This window comes from Carassius carassius, chromosome 38, assembly GCF_963082965.1.
Source record: "Carassius carassius chromosome 38, fCarCar2.1, whole genome shotgun sequence".
NCBI classification, from domain to species: Eukaryota; Metazoa; Chordata; class Actinopteri; order Cypriniformes; family Cyprinidae; genus Carassius; species Carassius carassius.
Genome location: NC_081792.1, coordinates 27,171,278 through 27,197,924, shown reverse-complemented (window position 1 = coordinate 27,197,924; position 26,647 = coordinate 27,171,278). Strand labels below are relative to the sequence as shown.

General features: G+C 36.0%; 2 protein-coding genes across 3 annotated transcripts in view; both read left to right on the top strand.

Moving 5' to 3' along the window:
- Nucleotides 1-240: 240 nt before the first annotated feature.
- On the top strand, nt 241-10,383 carry tnfrsf1b (tumor necrosis factor receptor superfamily, member 1B). The gene is made up of 9 exons (XM_059529863.1): nt 241-434; nt 5,047-5,140; nt 5,291-5,416; nt 5,907-6,065; nt 6,474-6,555; nt 6,638-6,903; nt 7,525-7,599; nt 7,759-7,793; nt 9,014-10,383. The coding sequence occupies exons 1-9, from the start codon at nt 372-374 to the stop codon at nt 9,413-9,415; spliced, it is 1,302 nt and encodes a 433-aa protein (XP_059385846.1). The 5' UTR covers nt 241-371; the 3' UTR covers nt 9,416-10,383.
- Nucleotides 10,384-13,792: 3,409 nt separating this feature from the next.
- Nucleotides 13,793-26,647, top strand: part of LOC132119684 (E3 ubiquitin-protein ligase TRIM62-like) — a 45,115-nt gene continuing 32,260 nt past the window's right edge. The window contains exons 1-2 of one of the 2 annotated variants that reach the window (XM_059529861.1): nt 13,793-13,965; nt 14,887-15,405. In XM_059529861.1, the coding sequence (XP_059385844.1) occupies nt 14,998-15,405 (408 nt within the window). In that variant the 5' untranslated portion in view covers nt 13,793-13,965; nt 14,887-14,997. The remainder of the gene's footprint in view (nt 13,966-14,886; nt 15,406-26,647) is intronic. The other variant, XM_059529862.1, reaches the window with a different exon arrangement.

Sequence of the window (26,647 nt, the reverse complement as noted above, 5' to 3'; positions counted from 1 at the left end):
TCTATCTGTCTATCTATCTATCTATCTATCTATCTATCTATCTATCTATCTATCTATCTATCTATCTATCTATCTATCTATCTATCTATCTATCTATCTATCTATCTCTGTCTGCGTGATACACCTGTGTACCTGCACAGTAAGACTGAGCACTTGATGGATTTATATGTGCACTACACACATATATAGTTTTTGACGCCAGTACAGGAGGAGCTCATGTCTCTCACTTCAGAGGTCTGCTGTGTGTGTGACTGTGTCAAACGCGCTGTCGCTTCCTGGTTGCAGGGGGGGACTGCCGTGCAACATTTCCGGGACTCGGAGAGTTGAGTAATGGTCAGTCGGAATTCAGTCGCGCGGGTCGCTGAAGGATCATGCTGATTCTCATCTCACGGTTATTGTTTATGGCGGCGGTGTGGTGCGTGGCAGAGGGGAAGGTAACGAACAGGTTTATATGTGTTGCGGACAAATGCAATATAATGATTCATTCTTATACTTGCACGACTTTCACAAGTTTGTTTTGATAGAGATGAAGAGATTCTTCTGAAAAATACTAAACGAAAAACAAACGTTATTCTCGGATTCTAAATATGAGTCCTAGAAATGAAAGATAAATTTATTTTCACTTATGTTCTGTTCTCGCGCTGTTGGAATTTCCAGCAGAGGTTGCTTGGTGTCTCAAATCATTGCGTGCTGCCTACTGTCATCCGTATCACGTGCATAGGCTACTTTAGGGCGCTTTCTACCTAACTGCACAATTGAACATACTGTAGGCGAAACCTAGTGTGCTGCCTACGTAGACAGCATTGTGGGTGTCACCGTCATAGTGACCCAATAAACGACATGCATTGACATTATATATAGGCATTATAGACCTCTTAAAACGTAGTGTGTTGCATATTTAGCGTTTTGGGCATCTTGGACAGCTACCTAAATGATATTTGTTGGGAACGATGGAAAATCTATTGACCTGTCTACCTATATAGCGTATGTGGTTATCTTTTTCCTGCGTAGACAGCATTTTTGAGTGTCTTTGGCAAACCAATTGAGCTGGGCATCACAAGTTTTTCTAATGTGCCTACACAGCATTTTTGGGCACAACGTTGGCAAAATGAGTCACCTACCCAAACTTCATTCTTGAGCACCATGGGTATCTTAAAAAAAAGAATGTGCTTACTCTTTAGATAACATTTTTGTGCTATTTAGATAACATCTAGTGCTAACTAGATGTGCTATTTTTTAGAACGTTGGAGGACATGAAAAACCAAGAGACCTGCCTACCTAGATGGCATGGGCGTCATAAAACATAATATACAGCCTACATAGACAGCATTTCTGGTTGTCTTTGGAAAACCAAAATGAGTTGGGCATCATAAAAATCAAACAGTTAGTGTGCCTACACAGCATTTTTGAACATGATGTAGGTAAAACAAGTGAATTGCTTGACCAAACTCCAATTTTCAACATCACGAGTATCTTAAAACACAGTGTGCTGCCTAGTTAGACAGCATTGGGCATCTAGGGCATAAGCACCACTTTACATAGACTGTATCTTGTCATTATGAGCATATGCAAAACCCAGCAAGCTGCCAGTTTAGACAATATTTTGGGGAAAAACCAAATGACCTGCCTACCTAGACGGCATCATAAAGCATAATATACTGCCTACATAGACAGCATTTTGGGTGTCTTTGGCAAAACAAAATGCGCAAAGTTTGGACCTTTGAAGAACCTTTTTACACTTTTAAGTTGTATAGAACCTTTATGGAAAGATTCTGTGGATGTTCTTCATGGAACCTTCGATTTTTATGAGTGTAAGTATCTTAAAACATAGTGTGCTGGCTATTTAAGCAACATTTTGGGCATCATTGGCATAGGCGAAACCTATTCATCTATAGTACCTACATTGGATCACATACATATCATTGGACATAAGCGAGAGGAAAAACCCAATGAACCCTACAAACACCGCAGTTTTAGCCATCATAACCTAGTGTGCCAGTATCTCTGTGCATCACAGGATGGTAAGCTGCCTACTACAAGTGCTGTCTAGAAAGAAAGTATCCAATGAATTGTCGAGTCGTTTTTCTAGCTAGTTTTTCTTGTGGTCTAGATTGAGAAGGTGGGGAGTTCACGTATATCGCAGTTTAACTAGAACACATCTGCGTACTTTACCACATATCAAGTGAGTATGTAAATGAAGTGTTTTTAAGCAGCATTGTTTTCTGTGTTTCTGTCCCTTTAGTCAACTCTTTAGTCACCTCAGGTTCCACTTGCTCTACTTGTTTTAATACCACTTACATGATCTATAAGTCATGGAAAAGTAAACCTGATGTGACTGAGAAATGTGCTGAAGCTCAGAACAAAGAGCATGCAGTTGCTTAAATAAAAAGATTCATGTACAGATTGCTGAATGATCTTGGGAGGCTGCATGCATTTTTAACAAGAAATACTTTTGTGTGCTTTTGGCATTCAGCATGTAAATGTGTTGGGGCTTGTTGGTGTAATCTGGTTTACTGTGGTTTGTTTGGCTGTAAAGATAAGCGCTCTATCTCTGTTCTTCAGTAAAGCACATTGTTGCATGGAGGAAGTCTGCTGGCCTGTATGTGGGTCGTTTCCCAGTAACACACCTCAGCAATTTCCTCTTAACATCTTGAGCGTTTGAGAAGACGTCAGTGGTTTTAGAGATGATGCAGTCATTTTTTGTAACCTCTATGCGTTTCCTAATCTATTATATCAGGATGTGCATTTCTTGCAGAAATTATTTTCATAAGATGACATTTTTATTTGAAGTTGTCTTTAATGTTAGCCCTTTCACCTCAGACAGTTTCTTTCAGTCAAATATAAATGAGTCATTTGTAGAACCCACCATATAAAGTGAGGGTGTTTCGATTACAACAACTCTTAAATCATTCTGTGCATTTTGTTCTGTGGCAGAAAGCGCAGCTCTGCAGCAACTTCCTTTTTAGATTTAGAGATCAGTAATAGTGCTGAAACGCATTGAACAATCTATGAGGGACTATGCTGAATCCATCTTTAACCATTTGAAGGTTAGCACTGAAAGTCATGGGAAATACTAAGCCTGAATGTAAAATGTGATTTGTAAGGATTTAATGTTAAATTTGAGTGCATCAAAACACTTGTTTTAGGGCTGCACGATTAATCAAATACGATTGTCATGCGCATCTTGTCCGTAAAGCAGGTTCTGTGATTAGTAGTAAATTTCCATCACCTGCTTTCAGATGGAACAGCATTTACTACAAAGAGCTGTAGTTCACTGACAAGCTACGCAAAATCGCGTTTCGTAATTGCAGACGATTTAATCACGAGATTATGAAATCTTTCTATGATTATGAAAGCTGTTTGCGTAGCTTGTCAGTGAACTATAGCTCTGTGTAGTAAATGCTGCTCCATCTGAAAGCATGTACCACATTTAATAAAGTTTTTACTCCTAACCTACTTCATAACGTCAGTCTAGTGTTTGAAGTAAATCCTTCTGTGAGATGATGTGGCTTGTTACACAGAATAAGGCACGCATAATATTTCATAGTATTCTAAGCAGTCATAAATAAAGTCTATGTCGATTGGATTTTATTACTCGCAATTGTGATTTTATATCACAATTCTGAGAAAAGAAAAGCTAATATCCTGCATTATAGACTTTATATCACTCAATTCTAAGATAAAAAGTGTAAACTCGCAATTTCAATAAAAAAGTCACAACTGCCTTTCTTTTATTTTTTATTCTGTGGCTTCCATACAAATATGATATTCATATAATTCAATACCATATTTTACCTCTTGGCAAATTTGACCTGTGGCAAGTTTTGTAAACAGATAAACAAATTCAATATGGACTTTTAGAACAGTCAAAAAGTTCCCAACATTTTGCAAAAGTCCCTTTGCTTTTCCTCTGAAGAAGAGCTGAGTTTCCCAGCCATTATTATTTCTCCCTCACTAATTTGCAGGTTATTATTTACTGTAGTTAGGTAACAGTCATTTCCTTCTGATTTCACTTCTGCTTTTGATCTCCTCTACTCTGCCTTCCTCCCGTTCTGTCAGTGTTGATCATGTTTACATTCATATGGAATTCTGCATGTACACTTACTGCACATGGACACCGCAAACACAAAGAGTCTCTATGCATGCAAATCTGTCAGGATAGACTTGGTATAGTGGTCAGAAGGTCAGAAAAATATAATTCTTTTATCTTTGCCACTCTCTATTGCCCTTTGCCCATTTTGGCTGTTCGTATCAGTTCACGTCAGATTCCATTGCAGAAATACCACTGCATAGGTTAAAGGACAGTTGAATATGATGTCACTTACTCCTCATTCTCTCATTTCTGAATCCTACTGACCAGCTTTTTCAGCTTTGCATAAAAATATTTCAGATGATTAAATATAAATATATATGTCCCATTTCCCTGTAATTACATCAGCAAAAGCATGGAAAATCCCAGATGGCATCGCAGATCTGAATGTCAAATTAGTGTCGATTACTGTTTGTAGTGATCAGGACGGCTGTTGACTGATACTATGCTAAGATTTATATAAAAATTAAATACTTTTCAGATATAATTTTATATTTTTCAAAATCGTTTTTGTAGAAAAGAATCAAAAAAAAGCAATGTGCAGAAATTAGATTCTTGCTGACACATAAGGGAATGTTTCTTTCAAAATGCCAAATGACTAAATATCAAGTCTGTCACCCTTCACTGAGATTCTTTGTTTCAGCTGACAAGTGCAGATCTGAAACTATCACATCAGCGTTTTCGGTACAAATGGATATTTGTGCTTGCTTTGTCTGTTTTTGACATATCTCATGTCGGTGAACCTTGTGCAAACGCCTGCACTAAATCGACGGTCCTACGCTAAATACCATTGTAGCAGCATTAGCATACCTGAGAAAAGATTTAAAGAGAAGACGTATATTGTGACTATGAGGAAGTGGGGGGTAGTGTTTCGCTCACAAGACAAGTATCTGTTCCTGAGAATCCAAGGAAAATGTCACTGATATTTTTGGGCTTTTTCTCCTTTGTTTTCACAGACATCTCTGCCATATCGATCAGCCGGACCATGTAATACAGCCACTGAATATTACGCCAAAGACTTGGAACTGTGCTGCAGTAGATGCAAACCAGGTATGTCATAAACCAAGGGAAGCGTGGGAGAGAATGTAAACATATGTGTCCATAAACTGATTACTTGTTAGTTCACGAGGCCGAACTGTCACTGTTTTTTGTGATGTTTTGAAGCAACTTCAAGTTCTGAATCATTTATATTTATTCTAGGGACTCATCTGGCAGTTATGTGCACTATTGATTCAGACACCGTCTGTGAACCCTGCCAAGATGGACAGTACTCAGAAAATATGAACCATTTTACTAACTGTTTCTCTTGTCCAAGGTGTAAAGATGGTAAGTTGACTATTTTAATGAAGCACTCCGCAATGACAAAGTCTTGTTTCAGTATTAATCTGGAATTTGTATGTCTTAAAGAAATGACATTCCGTCATAATTTGCTTACCCTCTTGCCCTTACAAGCCCTTAAGAGTTTAATTCTTCAGTAAACCACAAACTGAGAAGTTAAGCACACTTTTCGGTTCAATGAAAGTGAATGGTGACCAGATGCTACAAAAATGACAAACTACAAAAGAAAAAAAAATATATATGTATATAGTCACCATATGACTTGCACTACATTTCAAGTATAATCTGTAGTCTTCTTTTGTGCAATCTGAATATGAACATGTAGAGGAGAATGTTACATTTTTGACTGTTCATGTTAATGTTAATGCAATAACAATGAGCAATACATTTGTTACAGTGAAGTGTTACTAGATTTACTTGAATTATTATAATATTCAATTCAAGACTTAACACGTTGCTGTCCATTTCTTCTTGTTAGTGAAAGGACTGATGTATGGCACAAAGTGCTCTGCTGATACCAAAGCTGTTTGTGTTTGCAAGCCTGGGATGATATGTTCTAAGCGTAATTTCGAAAAAGAATGTGAGGAATGCAGAAAATCTAGATCCTGCAAACCTGGTCAATTTGTCTTCAAAGAAGGTAAGAGGAACAAGTGTACAACTGTACTGTCGTCCGAATTGGGAGTTTTTGTTAGCTTTAAAATCATTTACTTTTAGCACATTCACATCTAAAAAATACATTCTCTTCAGGGAAGAGGATAAGGATTTTGATGACTCATTGGACTTTTGTCTAACAAAATGCTCTCCAGATTTCAAATGCCCCTCCTCTTAGTATCTAAACTCGCTCAAACCAAAGATAAGAAATGATTTCCAGTTATTGGCTATTTAAAAATATACTGTACCTCCTTTACTGTACCTGCAAATTTGCATTTTCACTGAGGAATACATCAATTTATCCAGTCAAATGCATCAAGTCATTTAATGCATTATTTGTCTTAATAGGCTAGTTATACGTGCTGTCATCATTGTGGTGTGTTTGTTAATGCAGGATCATCTGTTAAGTGTATGCCGTGTCCGCCTGGAACGTTTTCAAACCGCAGTAATACTGAGCAGTGTAAACCACACACAAAGTAAGATGCAAATGGAAAGAAAGACTCACTGCTTACAAATACACACACATGCATATGACTTACTTGTCTTTTTCTCTGTTAGATGTGAAGGCAGGTCAGTTTTAAGACCTGGTGACTCTACAGTTGACACACTGTGTGAGATGATGCCGCCATCAACAACAGCAGCAACAACAACAACAAATGCTCCTCTTCAGAGTTCACCCAAGCCTACTCACCCCAAACAACCGAGTTCTATTCGGGGCAAAAGGCTTATGAACACCACCACCACTACCACCTCAACTCTAGTTCTATTGAGTAGAGTGAAACCAGACACAGCAGGGGATCAAGATGTCATAATCTACTGCTCTGGTAAATATTAGGCCATGCTACTAGAATTTAGCTTACAAGCCATAAAGAAGTACCAAGGTTAAAAATGTTGCAAAAATTCTGCAAAGATGTTTGAATCAACCAATCAGAATAAAGTATTACAAAGTGCCATTTAATAGAGTGCAACAGTGCCCGCCCACTTTTTCAATAGCTTTGATTCCGGAAGGATTTGTTGAACATGAGCTATGCAACCAGCTATGCGATGAATCACAATATTACAAACTTTGATTTGAAGCGAAAAAGTATTTGAAAATTAGACAAAAAGGCAAAAATTGTGTACTTAATGTTTTTAACAAGGGGACAAAATACAGTCCGATGAAGCATTGTGAGTTACATAATCTCATGCACTCTATAAGTGATAGTACTATATTTAAATGGTTATTCATGGTGGTACTTTAACTAATAGTGTAATAATACCATATTCATTAAACATTGTACTTTTTTAATGAGCTTTGAGTTATTCATAAATCAGTTTTTGATGCTTTGCATGTTCATTGTTTGAATTCTTTCAAGTTTCCTTCCTCCCTTTCTGTCACCTTTGACATTTCATTGTCCTTCAGCTGTTTCTTCTCTGATCTGTGACTTTTTCTCTGCACCCCCCAGTCGGTGTTGGTATTGTTCTGGTTTTGCTGATATTGGTAGTGACGGTGATTACATGCAAGTTACGAAAGAGGAAAGGTATTGTGGGCATTTTCATTTCAATTACATCAGTCTGATATCAGAAAAGTCATTTAGGTCGCAGACTTAAAAGATTTCAGCTCTTTACTTAGAGATTAGTTTATGTGAATTGAGCACCTAAGGTTATGTTGGTGATGTGTTTTTCTTTGTTTACAGCAGGTTTACAGAAGGTTTCGATCACAGATGACAAGAAGGTACATTTTCAAATTCATACTGCAGAGTACTACATACTACAAGTGTACAGGTCTCATTCTCCTCCATATAAAGGAATAGCATACCACTCTTTTTATTTCTGCCATACAAAAATTTACAGAGCATGTGTAATTATTAGGTAAGTTATTTTTTTTTCTCCAAGCACATTTTGCTAATTCCAAACCACGTCAAACCTAATAACTACTGTTAATTTTGTAGTTCTGGAGGACTAAAGGGTTCCTGTTTGTTTACTTCTTGGTTTAACACCTAATTCTTTACTTTAATTCTTTAAGTCTTTTGCAGTTAATGTCTTCTCAACCTTTTTTTTTTTTTTTTTTTTGACCCTATTGCCCCATTGAGCATTTCTTGTTTATTGGTCACACCTTAATTTTGCAATTTTTAAAGTACTGTCATTCTCATGGGCATTTAATAATTTTAATAAAGACTTTTCAGTGTGTTAAATCTTGTTTTTTGGCCCATTTTACATGTAAAATAAAACCTGCTTTATATTCTGCACATCTGAATATAATGTGTCCTTCACTTCCAACAAAATTAATAGTAGTTTTTAAGTGATTGTGATGTGTTTTGGAATTGGTAAAATGTGCTTAGTAAATATATATACTGTATATTCCCATGACTTGCCTAATAACTATGCATTCAGTGTAGTTAGTGTATGTATATCTTGTTTTCTTCCAAATAAAGGAAAAGCATTTACTATTTCTGCCATCTTTTTTCCATATAAAGGATTAGCATGCTACTATTATTATGTCTGCCAACTATAGGTATAGTAAGAGTACATATATTCTTAGGAACCGACTACTACTCTTACTATAAAGATATATTAAGAGTATATTTCTTGATTTCTTCCATTTAAAGGAATAGCATCCTATTCTTGCCGTTTATGCTTTGTCTTTATATTTCATAAATGGTAATATGTTAGTATGCTAGTATGCTATTCACAATTTGCCTAGTAGGTTTACTTCTCTACTGAAAAATATGCAATGTACTGTACAACAATTAATGCTTCAAACAACAGTATGCTAAACTAACTTGTCTCATGACCTCAATTCCACATTGTATATTGCATTTGTCATCTAAGAAATAAATATGGTTGTATTGCATTCTTACATTAAACCAATCAAATAATATTGAAATGGTATATCAAATTGAGTACTTTTTTATTTTGGGATACTCATTTTATCGCTTTCCCGTCTCTCTTTAGATAGAGCAGGATCCCTCGGCGAGCAGCACACCTGATTATCAGCGTCTGTTACTCGTCGACAGGTGCCAGAAGGAGCCGTCCATGACTTCATCGGACAGCCAGAGTCAGCCAGACTCGAGTCACAGCAGCGCTGACTGGCTGGAGCGCACCAGTCAGGAGTCCATACCAGAGCAGCCATCCGTCTCCAGCCCCATGGTCAATCTCAGCATCACGGCCACCTTCAACTGCCAGCTGAACCCCAGAACAGCGTCCTGCTCCTTCCCTCTCAACACATCTGCACGGACACCCCATGCTGAAGCTCCGGTGCCGCTTTCTCAAGAAGAGGTCTGTGTATCCTGCCAGCAAGAGGACGGCAAGGAAGCTCTGCGCTCAGTGCAGGAGAGCGGCCTGTGTGTCTTCTGATTGGATGTTTACTGACCAAATATATACGTTTAGATAAATGCATATGCAAATTCCTAAATGCAGTGTTAAGTTAAACAGATGACATTAATTGCATTATTTTAAAAATAAAAAGGAATAAATCACCCCAAGATGAAAATGTGCTCACCCTCAGGCCATTTAAGATGTAGATGAGTTGATGGGAACAGATATAGAGAAATCTAATCTTAAATCACTTGCTGACCAATGGATCCTCTGCCAGCTAAAGCCAACAAAACTGACTCATTATTGTAATGTATTGTACAGTTTTATGGTTACTATCTCTATTCAGTACTTGTCTATAACGTTTGACACGTAAAAGGTTTTTACACCTCCCTGATGAGACGAAATGAATGATATTTCGATAAATAGAGAGATGTAAAGCTAGCGCCACCCAGTGGTTGTTGTTTTCTCTACCTCCCTTGCAAATGTATTAGGTGTTTCACTGTTTATATTTTGTCATATATTTTTTTATAGACTTAGTGAATGAGTTTTGTGGGATTACATGAGATGAATCAAAAATAAGCAGAGCTTTCTATTTACAGCACAGGTTGCCCAACACTTTTAGAAAGTATATATCCTAGATATTATGTCTAAGAAACAGTGGAGAATCAGAACTTTGTATATATTGCATTGCCAGTATATCATCAAAGATTTTGTTGGAATATAGTAATGTATATAGTTATTTTTGTATTTTTTTTTAACTTGTATATATGTTGTAATTGTAAAATTTTGTATATCCACTTTTATAAAGCAGTATTACTGACAGTTGTCTATATTATTTTTCTATTGTGCAAGCTATTATTTTAGCATCCCATCACTTGCTTAGCAATGGATGCTATGCAGTGAATGGGTGCCGTGAGAATGAGAGTCCAAACAGCTGATTAAAACATGACAGTAATCCACACCAATCCATCAATCAAAAAAAAATTTTAACACCACATCATTGTTTCCAGCTAAAAATATAAGTCATCTATGCATTAATATGTTCTGCAAATTGTAATTATTTGGTGAACTATTCCTTTAAAAGCATTTTAACTTGAGATATTTTCTCACCTGGTGGACAATAAAACAGGCTAAAAATCTATTTGAGTGACGTATAAATGCCCTGGTATCATGCAAGAGAAATCTACACGTTGAAAGTTTATTATAATTTTTTTTTTCAACTATGTTTTTATATATTTCCCCGAATTTCATACGCTGTCAACTGTGCAAACTACAGTGTAGTCAAGACCTAACCGTGGTTCTCCTTGCCAGAACATCCATTATATAGATGCTCTTGGAAGACCACCAGCACAAAAAGCAGTTTAAGATTAACGTATGAAGCCGGAGGAAAGCCTCAATGCAGTTGTTAACCGACTTAAGGAATCACAGAGAGGTTTCTCTTTGGGAGCTGATTAAATATTGATCATGCCCTCTATGGCTGTTTTGAAGGTTGCTGTACTCCCACGTCTATATTGCACTGCTCATTTGAACTGTGGAGTGTCTGCTGCTTTCTTTTTCTGAGCGTCTTCTGTAAGCCACAGGCTGTTTGTTGTGGGATTGGTTCAGGAAACCTGGTTTTCATTTGTAACTTACTGAGTAATTACTTGATTTATTCAGATTTTGAGCAGAAGTGTGTAAGTATGGGAAGCAGACACAGTAACACCATTATGATGTCTACTTATAGGGACAATATGGTAAATTTAATATACATAAGTAAGTTCTATATTAAATTATTGTCCATTTATTTTATTTTAAATTTATTTCCATTTTACCCGGATCCAGACTTTAAGTGTTACAATATGAAGAAAAAAATATATAATTTTTTAAAATAGGTAAAAAATAAATCTAATTTGCTATCTGTATCAATTATTTCAATAATTTGTGTAAATCCATCTTTATACAGTTTTTTTTAAAACACCATTTATTTCCACTGTTTTGCACATGCATATATAATGTGTGAATGTCTGCTGTTGGACATCGTCAGAGGACAACTTAAATAAACTAGTGCAAGTGTGAAAGTTTATTTTCTAAAAGACCCAGCATGCATACTGAAACCCCATAGGTACTTGGCAGTGAGTCATTTCAGTAAGTTGCGTTCTCCATTCTAATCCATCCCTGTCGTGAAACACAGCAATGTGTTACAAGCACAAGTGCTATGATTATGAGTAAGCAAAAAGCAGCGTTTAGTTTGTGGGAAATGGTTTGTTTGCGCTGCACTCTGTGACAGGAAATCCTGAAATAAGATTGAGGTAAGGAAGCAAACCAACAGCCTACCATTTCAAAGCATGTCACTTGCACATGTCACAATGCAACTTAAGTAAGCTATGAATGAATTCTGATACTATCTTTGTTAAACAGTTTCATAATGAACACTGTGTGTTGCACATATTGATTTCACTGCAGCTGTGAGGTGCAAACAATGAACATGAACCACAGGACCTCAGATTGTCACACACTGAAACTACATAGATAAAGAAGAACTAGCGTTGATGAATGTGTCTGACAACCGCAGGTCATTTGTGAATCAACCGTTCTTCTTGTAAGGGGAAAGGTCTAGAAGACATCCTTATTTCTTTTTTGTTTTGTTAAATTTGTTTTGGCACGTCAAACCATGAGTGCCAGAATAACTCAGCAAAAAGTTTGGTGGACAAAGGTCAGCTTCTGAGGTGAGATGTGAGGCCAGTGTCAGGAAATGTGGGTGCATGAGCAAAGCATGTTGAGAAAGCACTTTCACAATAATAAGGACAGTAATTCAGTCAGGCACTTGACCAGTGATGCACCAGATAGTTTTGAGCAACACTCAATCCTGTGGCCTTCTTATGTATCGCCTACAAATAAAAAAGAAAATGTCAAGTTAGAAAAACAAGTTGACATTCCACCCCCCAGAAAAGCAAACAAACTAATACATTTAATGAAAAAAATAAAGTAGTTAGTAGCTAGTAGTTTTTTTGTTGTTGTTGTTGTTTTTTTTGTTTTTTTTTTGTATTTTGAAATCTCATCACTATTATGTGTCTGAATGTTTTACTTTTTAATTTGCTTGTAATTATAATTATTCACAGTGATAATTGTCATTAAAATCTAATTTCCATAACACTAATAAAACTCATTCCATCTAGACTAAAAAAAGCACAAGTTAAAAGCACTATAAATATGATATATCCTGTACATGAATTTGCTTTAATTGTCTTCTAATTGTATTTTTCCCTTATGCAATATCTAAGTAAATATTTATGTTAGTATATTGTTATTTATATATATATATATATATATATATATATATATATATATATATATATATATATATATATATATATTCATTTAATAGTTAATTGTTATTTTGATTTTAAATAAATATTTAAACTTTAATTAATTATAAAAATAAATAAATTAAACAGAAATATTTGAACTATTAAATATTTTATATGTATAGTTATATAGTTAGTAATGATTAGTTGAATATAGTTAAATTGTCACTCGCCTGCAAATAAACCAATTAATGTTGCCATTTCAAAGCGGGTCTCGCCTTCTGAATGTTTGTGTAATGAACAAATCATTCAAGTGCTGTGAAGCAAAAGGCAAAAAGACATGCAAAGAAGTGCAGCTCCTAATGCAAGTGTGTGTAACCCCTAGACTAAAGGGGAGGACGATTTATCTATCTATCTATCTATCTATCTATCTATCTATCTATCTATCTATCTATCTATCTATCTATCTATCTATCTATCTGTCTGTCTGTCTGTCTGTCTGTCTGTCTGTCTGTCTGTCTGTCTGTCTGTCTGTCTGTCTGTCTGTCTATCTATCTATCTATCTATCTATCTATCTATCTATCTATCTATCTATCTATCTATCTATCTAAATCTATATGCCTGAACTAAAGCTGACAATTTGCATTGCAGATTAAGAAAACCATAAACTAAATTTAAATATATAGGCCTAACATTATTCTTTTTGATCATTTTTAGTTCATCTTACACTTATGTTAAATTAAATACTTGAAATGTCATAATTATTTTTTAGATGTTTTCTTTAATTTTAAAGAATGCTGAGCTGTAAGAACACATTTCGTATCGACCTACAAACACACGCCAGCAGAGTGCGAGCAATCACTCTGATATTATCAAATGCTCATTTCTGCCCTTGATGAGGAAGCTCGGGCTGTACCATTACAGCAGCGGGATGAATTCAACATTCACTCGGGTTAAAATGTCTTATATCCTTCGCGAATCCAGCCCAGATGGTAAAAACAAAAAAAAGACAAGTACTGTAATTAATTTACTTAAAGCAAAAGTAAAAGTCCAGAGAGAGCTTTATTAGTTTGCAATTTGTTTTTGTGTGCCCCCCCACCCTCTGTGGAGTTGGTTCGCTCCGTTGCTGTGCGCCTGTGGATCGAGTGTAGCGCGGCAGGATTGTGAGGAGCTGCGCGTGCGATCGGTCGCTTCTCCTTTTAAGAGTCTGACGTGATAAACAATTTTAATTAAAACAACGAGCTGCTCTATCAATTATGTGACAGTCGGGTGTTTCCAGTGTACAACGCGTCAGGACCGTTCAGGGTAAGCGAATAAAGTGATAATGTCAGTTTTTGAGAGGATTGAATAGATGGAATATCTGTTTACACATCCTGCTAGCTGGCTAATTATTTAGCAGCCGGCTTTGATAAACAATAAAAAGAAAATCGTGCACAGAGCGAAGAAAAATGGTATAAAAGCTGTTTTTTTTAAACAAAGTAGTAATGTTCATAACTTTTGTGCGATTGCCATTGAGTACAGAAGCTGGGAGTCTGTATAAATTAATCTGTTTTATAAATGAATGCCTTCGATTAGCGGGTAGCGATGGAATATAATTTTGAATAATTTTCATTTATATAACGTTAAATGCATTATTTTTTTTAAAAATGCATTTGACAAGATTGTGGACATCTACAGTAAAATAAATTAAACCAATTAAATTTAATGGAAAAATAAACACGTAATAATAGGAATAATAAAAAATATATATATATATATATATAATAATTAATACAATTTTTTTTTATTAAGCCCTTTCTTTCTACTTTTCCGTCTGTCTGTCTGCAAGTTTGAGTTTCCATACAGGATTCCTTTGACTAAGTGACAGTGTGTATAAAATTAATTTAGAAATGAATGTTTTTTAGTAGGCACGGAATGTCCTTTCAGATTCTTATATGAAAATTAAAGGCTTGATAAGATCCAATTGAATCCTGCAGCATGAGTTCAGTAAATAATCAGATTTTCAGACGAGTCTCCTTTAATTAAGGAGTATCATAATTTTAATCTCCTTCAATCAGATTTATCTGCATTTGCTGATCAATTCATGATAATGTAGGGTGAAGTTCATGTATAAATCCTTTATGCCTGCTTATCCGAGAGTCTAGTATCAAACATATCAAAGTATGCTTATTGCAGAACTGTCTTTTTAATGTCTTACTTATTTGCTCTTTGTATGCTGTTTTTCAGGAGTCAGTAAAGGAACATTTTCAAGCCTCGAAGAGCCCAGCTGATTTAGGAACTCAGAGTTCGGACGTCCTGTTACCTGCACAGTGCATGACTGACCCTCCATAGATTCAAATGGCTTGCTGTCTGAAGGATGAGCTCTTGTGTTCAATTTGTCTGAGCATTTATCAAGACCCAGTCAGTTTCGGCTGCGAGCACTACTTTTGCCGTAAGTGCATCACTGAGCACTGGAGCAGACAGGAGCACCACGGGACGCGAGACTGTCCGGAGTGTAGGAGGACCTTCACGGATCCCCTTCTGTCCCCGAGCCTGAAGCTTTCCAACATCGTGGAAAGGTATGCCGCTTTCCCTCTGGATGCCATCCTGAATGCCCAGAGGAACTCGTACCCATGCAAGGACCATGAAAAGGTCAAACTCTTCTGCTTAAGTGACAAGAGCTTGGTGTGCTTCTTCTGTGATGAGCCTGCCTTACATGAACAGCACCAAGTCACTACCGTTGACGAAGCTTATGAGGAAATACAGGTCTGCTTTTTTGGATTTTATGAACCCTTTGGGTTATGTATGTCATGAAAGCACTTATTGTTTCCATCAGAATATTATGTGATGATAATCTTGCACGTGTTTTTTTTTACAGGTTGTAAAGCGTAGTTAAAAATGTTGTGTAATAAACAATGCCCCAGGCCTTAAGGAAGATCAGTCCCTAGGCTCTTGACAGTCATTACGATAACCTAAGGGTGACATAATGTGAGTTATGTAGAGTCAGAAAACTTGCTGTTGTCTTTGAGAGGCTTTCTGATTACTGTGATCAAGAATGAGGTGTGGATTTAGTGTCCAAACCCACATTGCATTTATTTTAAACTGATCTGAACTGGTCTGTGATTGAGTGATTGAGTCTTATTACCATTTTTGTAAACCTCAAACCTTTTTCTGTTCATTTTTATCTGAATATGTGGTACAGTAGATGTTCAGAGCATCTACTCTATAGTTTCTCTTTCTCAATCTTTGCTTGGATTTTCATAAATTCATTCTAGATCTGTTTTGGTTTTACTTTTATTATTGGCAGAAGCCTGTAATATCTTTGTTTGTTTAATCCAGACAGCTATTCTGGAGAGATATTAATGAAGCGCATCCCAGGTATTTACCTTATATGAGCTTGCAAATGGTTTTGAAAATGTAGTTTTTCCCACACTGTTCTGCTTTTGTAATGATTCATTTTTTACTTTTAGGTAATTTGAGAGCTTTCAGAGCTTTGTTGTTTGTCTCGAATGCTTTTCATATAACTTATTTAGCCGATGCAGGCCTCTTTGTTAGGTTCTCTTTATTCACCATACTTCCTGGTTTTTACAACCTTACCATCACCTGTTTGTAAATACTGTTCTTCAAAAGTACCATGCCTTTGAAAACTGCTGGCTATATACTGCAAGAATAGGTCACCTTGCATTTATGAACACTTCTCCCACATTTTCTGTCTCACTTTCAGAGTTTTTCTGCTGAATGCATGGAATAATGTACTGTTTAGATGGCAATGCAAATACAAATCTTAATGGACTCTATAGTTTGACATATTGGTCATTCAGCACCTCCATCTGAGGTCTGACAACACACTTCAGAGGTGACTAAATGTGACACTTGTGTTTAGTATAACTTGGCCTTATCTGTAGGACTTTTTTATTGTCTGCGAGTGAGAAAGTGCTTGAGATCCAAATAGGAAACAGCAGTGACACGGATGCAATTAAGACAGCCAAGCACAAGTAAAGTGTTTCTGTTGAACAGATTACCTAATAAACAAGCTTACTTTAATTTTTCAACAATGGTGTGATGACGTTGTAATTTACATGGTGTATTTGTTGTGCTGGAAAATATTCACCAAAAAAATGTAATAATTTGAATATTTATTCATTCATGGCCATCCAAGATATAGATAAGTTTGTTTCTTCATTGGAACTGATTTGGAGAAATGTAGCATTCCATCACTTTCTTATCAATGGATGCTCTGCAGTGAATGGGTGCCGTCAGAATAAAAGAACAGCTGATAAAAACATCTTTTTATAATCAATAATCTACACGACCCTAATACATTAATTAATGTCTTGTGAAATGAAAAGCTTCTTGTCTGTAACAAATTTACAGAGATGTAGTATTGCTTTTAATATTGTTTTTCCAGTGAAAAATTCATTTGGTCTGAATCAGGAGATAAATATGCACCGATCAAGCACCATTTACAAGTGATAGCAGTTCTAAACAGATAATGAATGTTGGTGGATTTTGATGTTAGAGGACAACACGAGATGGACTTTTTCCATAAGAGGGAACATTATTAATTATGTAATGTATCATGGGCTATTTTCACAAGAAGTGCTGGTTTGGTGTTAAAAACACCTTGATGGATCTGTTTCTTACAAACTTGCAGTTTTCATTTCACAAGACGTTAATTGATGGACTCGAGTTGTGTGGAACACTTGAGGATTATTGTGGTTTTGATTTGCTTTATTTGTTTGGACTCTTATACTGACGGCACCCATTCACTGTAGAGGATCTATTTGTTAGCAAGTGATGGAATGTTACATTTCTCTAAATCAATTAAGTAGCAAACTCTTCTATGTATTGGATAGCCTGAGGGTGAATACATTTTCAGTACATTTTTGGGCAAACTATTCCTGCTGTTTTAATTATTTTCATGCATGATTTTTGGTCGAACTGAGTTTTTCAGAGTCCTTCACTTTTTGAAGTCAGCACTGCAGAAGGGTAAACACCTATAAACTCTTGTTGGGGAATTGATACGGTCTGTTTAGAGACACTTCAGGGACAGACTTTATTCCATTCCATGTCATTTGAGATGCACACATCGAGGGATGGCTTTCATTGAAATACTCCCCATGAGAAGCTGCATACTCGCTAATGCCAAGTGTGTACTTTATACACATGGCAATTTACATTTAACACAACAAATAACAAATTGCTAGGGAATTCCTGGGCCGCTCTTGGGTGTAAATGAAACCGTTTATCCACAACAAAACCCTTTGGCTAAATGGGGTTTGAGTGTTGGATGGGGTTTAATAAGATGTGCCATTACATGGGAATCAATAAAGTACTCATAAGGTTTATTCTGTTAGCATTAACATGAGTAAACCTGAGCTGAGGAGGAAAAAATCTGCAGTTACTATAACTTTGTGATATTTTGTGGTAAATTATGCAAAACATTAATAATTATCCTATATAAATATACATACACTACTGGTCAAAAGTTTTAATGTTTGTTACAGTAGTTTCTTACGCTCATCAAGGCTGCATTTTTTTGTGTCAGAAGCAAAGGAATTTTTTTTATTGTGAAACATTATTGTGTCGTAAAATAACGTTTTTCAATTTCGACATTAAAATCTAATTCATCCCTGTGAAACAAAGCTGAATTTTAAGCATCATTACTCCAGTCTTCAGTGTCACATGATCCTTCAGAAATCATTCTGATATGCTGATTTATTATCAGTTCTGGAAACTTCTGTGCTGCTTAATTTTTTTTTTTGGAACCTGTGATACTTTTTTGAATAAAAAAAGTAAGAAAGAAGAGCATTTATTTAAAATAGAAATCTTTCTAACAATATACACTACAGTAAATTTTTATTTTTACTTTTTTTTTTTTGCTTTTATTCAGCAAGGAAGTTGTGTTAAATTAAGAAGTGATGGTAAATATTGTTAGATATCTATTTTGAATAAATGCAGTTCTTTTTAACTTTTTATTCATCAAAGAATCCTAAAAGAAACTTAAATATTTTGGCAGCACAACTGTTGCCAACATTGATAATTCTAATAATAAATCAGCATATTAGTATGATTTCTTAAAGATCATGGGGCACTTTGGAATAATGGCTGATGGAAATTCAGCTTTACACTACAGAAATCAATAATATTTTATAGGATATTAAGATATAAACTAGGGCTGTGCAAAAAATCGAATGCAAATTTCATGCGCATCTCATCAGTGAAGACACTCCTGTGATTAGTAGTATATCTCCAGCATGTGCGTTCAGATCAAGATTGCCTGGTTTTCAAAACAAAACCTGCCCAATTCTCAAAACTAGCCCAATCGCGTTTAGTTCCGGGCGATAAAATACACATGGCGGGATTCCCTTGGTAAAATTTGCATTTTAGGGGCTAAACATCACGTTATTGGTATTGGGGTCGCTTCAACTCGCTGACATGAAAAGCCTTAATATAAACCGTTATTTTACATTGCAACAACATTTAGCAAAATTACTGTTTTTTTTTTCTGTATTTTTGATCAAATAAATGCTGCATTGATGAGCAAAAGACACTTCTTTAGAAAACATCTTTAAAGTCTTACTGATCCCAAAATTTTGAACGGCAGTGTGTATGTATATGACATTTTATAAGAAACCACAAAGGAATGTTAATTGTCATTTTTTGACATTGTATTATTTTATTTATTTGTAAATAAAAAAAATTCTGCTATTTTTTTATTCAGTAAGCTCAGTATTTTTCCCCTCTCTTTTTCCTTTTTATTCTTATGAGCTTTCTTGAAAATGTAATGGTTTTTTTAGGCTAATGTAACTTTTTTTGTTGTTTTGGGTCTGACGTTTCCAGTCTCCAGATGTCTCTGATTTTAAATGATACTAATTTTAGTGAACTGGTGAATTAGTAGATTTATGGTTTAAAGAAGATCATACACAGGCGGCACAGATCTGAACCTCTATCAACAAATGACTTGCCAAGTCGACAATAGATCACTCTGCTTAGACTGAGCCTGTGTTTCAGAGTGAATAGAAGGATCATTGTCTGTACTGAAACAGACTCAAGCAGTCATTTCTTACTTGAAGTGCCACTATTCAGTGCTTTTATTAGATTTAATCGATGGTCAACTGTCTGCAGATGTCAGCACTGGCAGGACAGAAACTTTGATGATATTGTATAGTCTCTTTTAGAACAAAATATGGCCATTGGCTGAGCACTTTAGCTGATTACTTGCATCATTACTATATCAGCATCTTGTTGGCCATCAGCCAACCTGTTCTTTTTCAGTATTCTTGCTCTCATCCTCTTCCTTCTAGAGACTTTCATGCAGTCTCCTTTCTCACACTTTATCAGTCACCCCCTCTCTCTCATAGTTTCTGTCTATCTTTCTCACCATTTTCCCGCTCTTCCTATTCTTGTCCCATCTCTCCTGTTGTAATGACACCTTTAGAGTTCAGACACCTCTGTGATTAAGTAGAGGCTAAGGGAAATAGGCTGCTGGGAAAGGAAATAAAAATTCTGTGTCAGTGTTCCATCAGCGGCGCAGACCCATGCCAGATGTGGAGTGTTATTTTGACAGAATAGCTGCGTATGTTTACGGTTTCGTTTTATGTGGTTCAATTTTGCATTGATGCACAAAAGTGCTTCTTGATGCAAATAACAACAAAAACAGTTTTACAACAGGAAAAATCAAGCACTTTGCAATATGTGACCTGTGCTGACAAATTTCTCCATTAAAAGACCTTCAAAATGATGTATGATTTGTTGGAATCGGACAAATCATTACACCCGTTTGAATTCGAGTCAACAAAGTCAGTTCTGAGAAAAATCGAGTTCAAGTTTTCTGAAGGTTCCAAAGCAAAATCACCTGCAACGTTGCATCTTTTCCTTTATTTCTTTTCTCAATATTAATTTCTATATTTAAAGTCACATCATAGCTATTTTTTTTTATCATTGTCATCAAATTTTACCCAGAAGATGTAGATAAGTTTGTTTCTTCATCAGAACAGATTTGGAGATAAAGCATCATCACCAATGGCTCCTCTGCAGTGAATGGGTGCCATCAGAAAGAGACTCCAAACATTAATAAAAGCATCACAATAATTCACAAGTAATCCTGGCAAAAATATGAATCCATAATCCATAATAATACTTCCTCCAGTGAAAAAGTCCATCCCCTGTTGTCCTGGCAAAATCCACTGACACATTTGTTAAGAACTGTTTTGGAAAGTTTTTCTTCTGCATGGTGCTTAATCTGTGCATATTTCTCTCCTGATTCAGATGAAACTTTCACTGGAGGAAGCAATATTATAGATAGAGGTCATTGTATATACAGTTGCAATCAAAATTACTCAAGCCCTCAGAGATTGCAGTACTTTACAAATACAAGCTTTTCTGAAGATCCAGGATAAAATTTAAATTGCCTCTATAACAGTTCACTGGCATATTAAAAGTGATATTGTCAATATATAATGTAATATTTTTGAGTTATAAGATTTTTTTATAATACTGCTGTGTGATAATTATTCAACATTGCTTTTTTTAAATCACTTATTTGCATGGTGGGGAATAAAACAGACTTAGCTTGAACTGTTACACATACAGATAGCCCATGCATGTGTTGAAGTTGAGTAGCAAAAATGTCAACAGAGATCTCACAAAAGCTAAAGAGAATAAATATTGTATTACTTTAGAAAGTCTAAGGCTATATGAAGATTTCCAAGACATTGAAATTACTAGAGACACAGCTCTCAGCTTTATTCCTTACCTTAAAGTGTGTTTTACCAGAAAACCTTTGAGGGTGTTGAAGAAAAAGCACAATATCATAAAATGTTTAATCAGAGCAACTGAGAATAACCTGCAATGTACAGCCAAAGACTTGCAAGATGACCCGATAAAAGGAGGAAAACTATTTCAATGCAGTGTGTAAGAAGAACACTAGACAAGTACGGCCTTTATGTTGAGACATCTTGATGAATACCACTCTTGTAGGTCAAGGTCATGTCTCACAGGTCAAGGGGGTTGAATAATTTGGATTGCAACTGTATTTGTATATTTGAAATTAAAAATGTAAATGTTGAGATTTAAAATAAGATTAATGCTGTACAAGTATTGTTCTATGTTATTACATGTTAACTAATATAGTTAACCAATGATAACAAATTAAACCTTATTGTAAAGTGTTACTGGAATAATAAAGACTGCTCTTTAGGGTTGGCAACTGAAAACTATTTCCATTTTTTATCATTATAAAAAATAATCTATGAATTGTCACTCCCATTAACAACTCCTAAACAGTTGTAACTCAAATTCTCGACTAAAATACTCAGATTTATTATTTTTTTTGTGTGTGGTTTCTGAATCTAAAGAGGTTGAGAGAGTTTAAGCGAATTTGTTAGTGAAGACTGAGCTGAAAAAGACTAAAACAAAACTACCTATTGCAATGTGCTCGCTTGTTGCCATGTCATTGCCTTTTTTAATGAGTCCTTCTGTAGTCCAAAATCTGTTTCAAACTCATGCGTTTTTGGTGTTAAATTGTTTAAGATTCCCACCGCTGTCCTCTCATTTGTAGTCTGTTCAGTCTCAACAGACTTATTAGTGCTGCTTACGTGATGTTTTTGTGCTAGTGTGCTTTTCAGAAAAATACATAATGAAGGATTCTGATGCAGGGAGGTCTAATTGGATTGGTTTTCAGCTTCCTGGCAAGCTCGAGTCGAGCGTGGAACATATGTCAGCTCTCTCTGCTGGGCCACACAACGCTGTGAGATTTGGATTTTGCCTGTTGTAGGATATGCTCGCGTTTGTGTAATCTCCTTAACTTCACATGTCTCACCCTTTTGACCTATCAGACTTGTGGGATGTGGCAACTGCATCTGCTGACGGATGTTTGCACATGCACTCTCCTCCGTCAATTCTTCTCCCTCCCAGGTGCTTATGTTACATTCCTAATGCACTTGAGCATCGACCAACCAAGCAGCATGTAGCCGTGCACCCTCTTCAACATGCTCTGTGTGTATTAATGTAGACTAGATGCTATAGTATAGAGGATAGCAATGGATTTGTTTAGAGCTCTAGTGTTTGCTTCAAGGGAAAGTGGGATTTCACTGCCAACTAATGCACTCTTCGCTCTGAGGGGACAAGGCTTTTCTTAATGTCCTTTATGCGGGCCATCAACAATCGCCAGCACTTGTACTCTCTCCTTGATTTCGTGCCATTTCCTGTTTCTTTGTAAGCAGATTATTAAACACGAGTTCTGACCTTTGCAAATGTAGCAGATGGAAGCAGATCCTTTTTTGTTTTATGGCAATATTGTTAGCAGTGTACTACCATTCAGAAGTTTTTGAAAGAAGTCTCTTATAATTAGCAAGGCTGCATATATTTGATCAGAAAATACAGAAAAGACAGTAATATTATGAAATATTATCACAATTTTAAATAACTGTTTTTTATTTGAATATATTTTGATGTAATTTATTTCTTTGATGCAAAGCAGAATTTTTTTGCATCATTACTCCAATCTTCAGACTGCGCTCGTTTATGTCTCACCTTCACTAGCGTGCATTGGGCATACCATGTTGTTTGTCCACGTTTTTTGTTCATTGCTGTTGTAATGTGTGGATGCCAATAGGCCATATGTTGTTATTTTCAACAAACCATATTTTACATGCATCTTCAGATTTGAGAAGAGCCATGGTGAATATCGTTACACATCTAGTGTGTGCCATTCCATGTTTGTTTTTTAAAATAAAAAGCTAATTTGATGGGGCTTGCTGCTACTAATGTTTTGTGTATTTTTTTTCAATGACAGGTAATATATATATATATATATATATATATATAGTACAGAGCAAAAGTTTGGACACACCTTCTCATTCAAAGAGTTTTCTTTATTTTCATGACTATGGTCTGTACTGTATATTTATTAATTTTTTCTTGCTTTGAAGGATCTACAGTAGTCTTTAATCGTGATCTATGCTTTGAAAATGAGTGGGTTGAAAACGTTGTAAGGGAGCTGACTGCTTCACAATGGGTTTTACTTGTTGCTGAGGCCCTAATAAGTGAACCCTAGAGAGTCTGTTGGGATGGGTTAATTTGAGATGCCTGTGGTAGATCTGTATGCTCTTTGTCTCTTATAACCCTGAGGCCCTTTTACTTGATACAATGTGTTTTTGTAGGTGTGTGCGTGGTGCAAGCAGGCGAATAAGTCTAAAATAAGTAATAGTGATTCATCTTGTGGCATAACTCGAGGCAGTTAGATCTGAAATGTATCCTTTTTTCAACAATTCAGCATTTTAGAGATATCAGCTGTTATGTATATTCCCTATATGCCCCTGTTTCAAAAAGAGCCATTAATGTCTGGCCGATATATTGAACATTCACAATTATTTTGTTGGCAGTAAATGGCCTGTATCTTTTTAAGTGTTGCGTTATAATGGTGTTTATAGACAAATAAAATTATATTTAATCTTTATCTCTTTTTCTTGCTGTCATGTAGCTTCAAGATCACCTGTGATCTTCTCCATACCTTTGCTCTATCTCTCTTAGAATTGTTTCATCACCATTTTATCTTTTCTTCATCCCCCACACAACTTCCTTTTGAGAAATGTTAGCTTTTTTTAGCTGGTCGGGGACTTTAGGGGGCTTCTGAGATTGTTATCAAGTGATTTATTTTACCTCAGGTATTCTAACAAATGGAAATGCAGCGGGTGGTCGTGAGGAGTTGTCACGTTCACACAGAATCACAGCCATAGGCAACGGCAGAACGGTCATGTTGCATTAGACACATTACAGGCTTTACATGCTTGGCGGAAGGCCTAATACAGAGTGACAAAGCGTACAACTACTGTAACATTCTCTCATGCTGGCTGCTTTGCACGGAGGCATTGGGAGAGACTGTGACCTGATGCAACCTTGAACTGACCACAAGCTGTGGTTCGTTGCATCTTTGCCTGCATTGAAGAAGTAAAAAATTAAATTATGCCATTTGCTCATGTTATTCAAATTTGTATTTGTGATAATGGGACATGAGAATAATTATTATTCATTTAATATTAATTATTGTTACATGTTATAGCTTTAAGTTATTTAATTGCGTTATCTTAAATGTCTTCAGTAATCAGATGTTTATACTCTCATGTAGGGCTGGGCGATATACAAAAAAAAAAGATATCTCGATATTGTCAAATTTTTTATGATATTCGATATATATCTCGATATGTTTGCATTTGCGAAAGTGAAAGTGACGTGACATTCAGCCAAGTATGGTGACCCATACTCAGAATTTGTGCTCTGCATTTAACCCATCCGAAATGCACACACACAGAGCAGTGAACACACACACACACTGTGAGCACACACCCGGAGCAGTGGGCAGCCATTTATGCTGCGGCGCCCGGGGAGCAGTTGGGGGTTCAGTGCCTTGCTCAAGGGCACCTAAGTCGTGGTATTGAAGGTGGAGAGAGAACTGTACATGCACTCCCCCCACCCACAATTCCTGCCGGCCCGGGACTCGAACCCACAACCTTTCGATTGGGAGTCCGACTCTCTAACCATTAGGCCACGACTTCCCCAAGTCGTGGCCTAATGGTTTTATGCATTTAAATAATAAAAAATAAAACATGATTTTCTTTTGCCCATTAAAAAAAAACAAAAAAAAAACATTTAGATTAAACAGCTAATTTAAGCAGTTAAAAAATCTAGACCAAGAGATCACTTACTGCTTTTTATTAAATGAATACATATGTAGGCCTATATGTAACTGAAGCAGTGCAAATTAAGTAACAGTTACAGAAAGTGCATTCTGTCAGCTTTTTAGTGCATGCAATTCACAATTTAAACTATGCAACTGGGATAAGTATTTTATTTTAATTTTTTAACAAGTTTTTAAGCTAAGAACACAAGTCTGTCAACTGTCAAAATATATAAATATATATAAATGAATACCAAAGACTTTTGCATTTTCTCTGTCTATATTATGGAAACTGGTAAACATATCAGTGAAATTCCCCAATAGTAATTCCAAATGGCCATAGCCTATGTTTCTCTATTCAAACATCAGCGGTCGAGTAAGTGCATTTATTTTGCGATCACAAACGCAAACAATACAGTTGAGATCTCACGACAGAACACAGACCGGCTGAACGACGCTTTCATTAGATCGCTCAATTCCAGCTTGTTAGTGTTTTCAGATTATCGTCAGCGGCTCTTCCGCAATGAGGAGTGAGCACGTGCGCATGGTTGCCAGATTGCTTAAAATAAGCAAACACCGGGCAGAAAATGTATCCTTGTAACAGTGGAGCTCTGATTCGGAGATTTAAACTCTTGTTATCTGGCAACCGCTATCATTACAGCTCTCGTAGTAGAGGGGCGTAGAGCAGTCAGCAGTTACAGGTTCCTTTTTTGGACATTCGGCGCGTTCTTTTGGGAAAGTATGCTTGAATTTGAAATATTCGATATTCCCGATATATTCAAATTGTACATCGTCGTCAAAATTATTCCGATATTATCGCTAATATTCGATATATCACCCAGCCCTACTCTCATGAATGCTTCTCTTTGAGCTTTATGTCCACTGTAACAGTTCAGGAAATTTCTGTTCGCAGTGGAATTGGATTGTCTGGAGATTCCCTTCAAACATTTCCAGAAAGAACAGATTTGTATGCCATCGAAGAGAATTGGAAGTGAAAGTAGTCCACTAGCCTAAACCTTTAAACCTGTTGTAGTCTTTAAACACTTTCTTATGCTGATCCTCAGATCATGAGAGCAGGTGCTTAGGAAAACGATAAAAGCTGTCACTGGTTTAGCCGAGATGAGGCCTGTAGATTGTCACACTTTTCACATATGAATCTTCTTGTAAGTGTATCAGAATTAATGTTATCTCAATAAAAAATAAAAAAAATATATTAATAAAATCTAATTGCTGCAAAAGTACTAAATAGCCCTTTGGACATATATTTTCTTTAACTAGAATTGTATCTGATGCTTGTGCAGAATGTTTCTTTCAGGATGTTTGTAAATA